This window comes from Microcaecilia unicolor, chromosome 3, assembly GCF_901765095.1.
Source record: "Microcaecilia unicolor chromosome 3, aMicUni1.1, whole genome shotgun sequence".
In the NCBI taxonomy this organism is placed as follows: Eukaryota; Metazoa; Chordata; class Amphibia; order Gymnophiona; family Siphonopidae; genus Microcaecilia; species Microcaecilia unicolor.
In genome coordinates, this window is record NC_044033.1 from 301,396,256 (window position 1) to 301,402,255 (window position 6,000).

At 41.9% G+C, this 6,000-nt stretch overlaps 1 protein-coding gene across 1 annotated transcript in view; it reads right to left on the minus strand.

Annotated features, from left to right (window-relative positions):
* Positions 1 to 5,331, minus strand: part of CERS5 (ceramide synthase 5) — a 393,477-nt gene extending 388,146 nt beyond the window's left edge. Inside the window, 1 exon segment of the mRNA XM_030198235.1 lies at positions 5,118 to 5,331. Within this exon segment, the coding sequence (XP_030054095.1) occupies positions 5,118 to 5,290 (173 nt within the window). The 5' untranslated portion in view covers positions 5,291 to 5,331.
* Positions 5,332 to 6,000: the final 669 nt, after the last annotated feature.

Genomic DNA, 6,000 nt, shown 5'->3' on the forward strand with positions numbered 1-6,000 from the left:
CCTGTATCCACCCATCTACAATGCGCTGCACCTACTATTACACTACTCCAGGGACCTACATACTGTTCTAATGGACCTGGCTATAATATCTGAAATATTGTACAATCAGGGACTCAAATATACTACCGGAGCCTTCGTGTTATAAATTACAAATTTAGTACATAAGTACAAAAGTAGTGCCATACTGGGAAAGACCAAAGGTCCATCTAGCCCAGCATCCTGTCACCGACAGTGGCCAATCCAGGTCAAGGGCACCTGGCACGCTCCCCAAACGTAAAAACATTCCAGACAAGTTATACCTAAAAATGAGGAATTTTTCCAGTCCATTTAATAGCGGTCTATGGACTTGTCCTTTAGGAATCTATCTAACCCCTTTTTAAACTCCGTCAAGCTAACCGCCCGTACCACGTTCTCCGGCAATGAATTCCAGAGTCTAATTACACGTTGGGTGAAGAAAAATTTTCTCCGATTCGTTTTAAATTTACCACACTGTAGCTTCAACTCATGCCCTCTAGTCCTAGTATTTTTGGATAGCGTGAACAGTCGCTTCACATCCACCCGATCCATTCCACTCATTATTTTATACACTTCTATCATATCTCCCCTCAGCCGTCTCTTCTCCAAGCTGAAAAGCCCTAGCCTTCTCAGCCTCTCTTCATAGGAAAGTCGTCCCATCCCCACTATCATTTTCGTCGCCCTTCGCTGTACCTTTTCCAATTCTACTATATCTTTTTTGAGATACGGAGACCAGTACTGAACACAATACTCCAGGTGCGGTCGCACCATGGAGCGATACAACGGCATTATAACATCCGCACACCTGGACTCCATACCCTTCTTAATAACACCCAACATTCTATTCGCTTTCCTAGCCGCAGCAGCACACTGAGCAGAAGGTTTCAGCGTATCATCGACGACGACACCCAGATCCCTTTCTTGATCCGTAACTCCTAACGCGGAACCTTGCAAGACGTAGCTATAATTCGGGTTCCTCTTACCCACATGCATCACTTTGCACTTGTCAACATTGAACTTCATCTGCCACTTGCACGCCCATTCTCCCAGTCTCGCAAGGTCCTCCTGTAATCGTTCACATTCCTCCTGCGACTTGACGACCCTGAATAATTTTGTGTCATCGGCGAATTTAATTACCTCACTAGTTATTCCCATCTCTAGGTCATTTATAAATACATTAAAAAGCATGGTAAAATTTGCTGTGGTCCTTAACCAAACGTCGGTTCCGACGTTTGGTTAAGGACCACAGCAAATTTTACCATGAGTAACTCATTCCTCCAACGTAGTGCCTGAAGAGTATTGAAAGCAGACTCATTTACTTATTGAGGAAAGCACTGGAGACTTTTTGCAAACCCTCAAAATAGACATTGTAAGAAAGGGAAACTGGAAGATCAAAGACAGCAGAATTACAAAGAATGTTTGCCTTTAATTTTGTGTAACACTGTGATATTTATTTGAGGAATGTAAAATGTGAAATATAATGTGCAGTGCAATAATATTCAAAACAGCAAGTTGTATAAAACTTTAAACGCTTATAGAGTCACTAAGCAGACACGCTACAGGAGTGAATGGGTATGAAAGACAGAAGAGAGTTGTGTGTGTATTTACAGATTTTAAAATGCACATGAGCAGGTTTTGAAGCGCATGTGTTCAATAAAGAGTTTTGTATTTCAACAGTCTGGAGCAAATTTGTAATTTATAATATCTGAAACCATCACAGAGGCTGTTGAGTATTATTTTTATTAACATTTTTTTTTCTGAAGGGGAAGGAGGTCATCTGGTCATTTATGGCACTTTTTTGTGCCTTACTCATTCTGAAAACAGGTCTAGACCAAATGTTGAAGTTTTCGCCCTAGATGTTTTCGTTTTGCTCCATTATGGCTACGTCCTAAGCCCAGCTTCAAAATACCCCTGACGCACCCCCTTGTAATTTGGATGCATTGAAAACAAAAAACACACAGATAAATGTCTGCAAATACCAATATGGACGTTTAGAGAATAAATCTGTCCAAGTGGTGCTTTATGACACTTTTTGGATGTTTTTCTCTTTTGAAAATGAGCTCCAGTGTCATATAGCAGACACTTAAGTAGCAACAGTGAGTAGTGGCAGCAAAATTCAGACACAGAACAGGAAAGGTTGAATAAAAGGTACAATACAAGTGTAGATAGATTAAGTAAAGCCACCAGGATTCAATTACACTGCATAATATGTGATTCTGGGGTACCAACTTGCTTAAGGTTATACATGCTATAAATTATGAAAGAAACAGGGACAATGACTTCAGGATATTTTTTTTTAATCTTTGTGCTGAATGACTGGTTATTAAGGGGCAATTCTGCCACCATCGGGTAGGAACCTGTTTTCTAACAGACCTAGGTGCCTAGGTTCTGTTATAGAATACTAGAATTAACCTAGTATTGGCACACCTAACATCTAAGCACTCACACTTATGCCAATCATAGACCTTGTGTAAGTGTGGGTGCCTACATGCTGCATAAGAATAAGTGTAAGTTACAGTATTTTGTAAGTTACACGGGTATAAAGGGAGCCCTGCCTATGCTCTGCCTCTTGTATGTGCCCTCCCCCAGCCCCCCCCCCCCCCCGCAAATACACACAACAAAAGCAGATATTTGCAGAATAACACCTAGGTGCCCTGCTAGCACTTACATGCATATGCCCACATATTCCTGTATAACTGATAGTATTCTAAACATTTCTGTGCAGAACACATGTAAACATGTGTGCCTAGGCTCTATAGAACTGCCCTTTAAATGCAGAGTTTGCAGAGACATTACTCAGTTTTAACAGCTGGTGACTGGATAGTGCCTTTATAACATCTGATATAAATTTGTTTACTTCACTATCCTGATTAGTATCTAGGACCTTACTTATTAAGCACTTTACCCCATAAACACAGAATGAGTAAAAAAGCCTTACCCCCAAATTCTGTAAGTGGTGCCTTAAGTTATAACCGTTAATTTGGCTGCATGGCCCAATTGCACACATAACTTAACAAGCCAATCAGCACTGATAATTGGTACTTAACATTATCGGCACTAATTGGCTTTAATTAGAATTTACACATTCTAGGCGTGTTCTATCAGGGGCATGACCACAGGTGCGGAATGGGCGGGTCATGGGCATTTCAAAAAACTATGCGTACTATCATGGAATACACCCGATCGGAGGCTAAGTTAGGCACAGGTATTTAGGCCTGGTTTTAGGTGGCCTAAATGGGTGAGCCTAAATTGTAGTCACAAGAACTGCACATGCGCATATTCTATAAACTATGCCTAACTTTAGGTGCAGTTTATAGAATCGTGCTAAGTGCATTGTTTCTCTGTGCCAATTTTTCAGGCACCATTTATAGAATTTGGCCCTTAGTAAATGAGGGCCTAAACTGAGTGCAGGCTTTTGAAAAGCAGCATCCAACTACTTGGGCAGCAAGATCACATTTGCTTTCAGTAGCATTTTTCACAGGTTGCAAGAAAACATACTAAAACAGGGTTCTTAACCCAGTCAGGTTTTCAGGATACACATAATGAATATACATAAGAGTTGAACATGGTTTGTTTATTGGGATTTATTAACCACCTTTATGAAGAGATTCAACCAAGGTGGCGTACAGTAGGTACAAGTTAACATCAAACTTACAATTTTAACAGCATAATAGTAAAATGTACAAATATTATAAATACAATACAGCAAATTGAAACCTAATAAAGGGACTACCATGAAACAGAATCAAAAATATATACATTTAACAGCACTGAAATTCAAATAACAGATATAATATGATGTAAGCATAATAGTGATGGACTATCTAATAAACACACAATTAGAACATTCAAATAACTTTACTATGAAACTAATGCTTTTCAACAATACAGTTTACCATATAGCAGAGGGGTCAAATGCATAGTACAGAGTTAGTTGGGATAAATAAATGGGTGGCTAAACTAAAGGCAAGTTCTTTGTACAGTTAATCAAGATATAAGAAACTGGTCTAAGAGTGTGTAGCAAGCACTGCATTCAAATTCTCAAGCATATTCATTGTAGTTATCTTAAAAAACAGACAAACTCAGGGATTGGGTTGAAACCCCCTGGCTTAAAGAGATTCAGTTTAATAGATATGTATATGTAACTGTATTTTGTAACACTCTCAAATGCTCCAGTGCCTCATGGCACCTCTATGCACAGCTGTCATTCCATATACATTACTACTCCCACATAATTTATCCATCAGCTACACAGATATCCTCCATATCTGTCTCAGTTTATTACTTACTCTCAATTATTGCTGCTCAGCAGAAATCTAGCCCCTCAACTATAAATTACTTAAAAGTTACAAAAGCAGAAAAAGTGAGTGAACTTTAGAATTTATAGGTTAGACGGAGGATAATAAATTTCTATCCAATCCAGATTAACAAAGAGCAACCATCCCATTGACTCCAGATGACGGCACACCTTGTAAAAGTTTAAGAGTCAAAGTACCAGGAAACTGGTGTATACCACTCTCCTTAGGACCTCGTTTACAGCCATGTCTCGATATAAAGAGCTGACAGCAAGTGGGCTTTCATGCATTTTCATACGCAGATTAGTATATTACTACATTACTCTATGAGCATAAATATAGCTCGCTTCCTACCTGTTTAGACCCCTCACCCAAATAATTAAAGACAACCTCTTTGACACTATAGTCTTCTCCGATCTTTATATGTATATAATCCCAGGCACTTTTCTTCTATTACGCCTATCCGTGTTGGGACTTTGAAGCCTCCTCACCCACCATGAATAAGCAAACATTCCTACTCCCCCAAGTTGCCAACTAGCGCTACTGTTCTCAGAAGGGACTCCAGCCCTCTCTCACCCCCATTTCATGACATAGACGGTCCAAGACTCCTTCAGTTCTGACGCCCCTAAGAAGAGACACATGCAACTGACAGGAAGGGGGGGTGGGGTCAGGACTAGGTCAGCCCGACCGGAAAACAATAGAGCAAGCGAACAGTTCTTCCCGTCTCGCGCTCCCAGTATAACGGCAACGGATACGGCTTGCCTCGCGCAAGTTTAATGGCGTAAGTGCGAGCGGGCGACTCCTCACCTCTCGAACAGGAGGCGCACGGTGAAGATTCCGAGCGCCAGCGGGATCACGGACACGAAGTGGCCGACCCGAGGATAGCGCAACCCAGCTTCCGTCTCTGCCAAATCCGCCCAGGTCACGTTTTGTGGCAACCAGAACCTCTCGTTCCAGAACCAGGCCGAGAGAGCCGCCATATTCTATCAACGGGTTCAATCCGAAGAAACTCGAACGTAGAACAAGGCACAACCCATCGCATAGGCTACACCCCTCTATGCAAATCTCTTCTCCGCGCGGGCCAATACGCTCTGGAGGCTCCTCCCGAAAAACCCTGCCTCCTTCCATCATCCAATCACTCTGATCCGCTGCCCTTTCTCTTTTTCCCTGGCCCCACCCCTCTCGGTATTTGCCTGGCGGCCCTATCTTTCTATATGTCTCCCAGGCAATTCGGCAATTACTTCCTCCCCTGGCTCCACCCCTTAAAGTGCTTGGCCTGAAAAAAAAGATAGGCAGACCTAGGAGTCCTAGGCTAGGACAATAGCACGTCTTTGTCGAATCGACTCCGCCCCTACCTATAACCACGCCTCGGATAGAGGTGGCTTTATCAAGGTGGCGAGTATAAGCAAATAAGATCGGAACTGTCAAAAATAGGTTCCTGCGGCTGAATGGAAGCAACAGTCTGCATGCAGCCTGTGTTAACCGAATAGTCTGCTCTAGCTTTGGCTTATTACATATATAGCTTTATAGTGTGGGAGTTCAAAACAGCAGTGAAATAAATGACGGTTTTGTAAGTACAGTGGGGGGAATGGAATGGTTACCTACAGGGAGCAGCTTCTACAACTCTAACCGTTTTACAAACCAGAACTGCCCAGGAGGGAGAATTTTTGGTCCGTTTTTTTAAACTTGC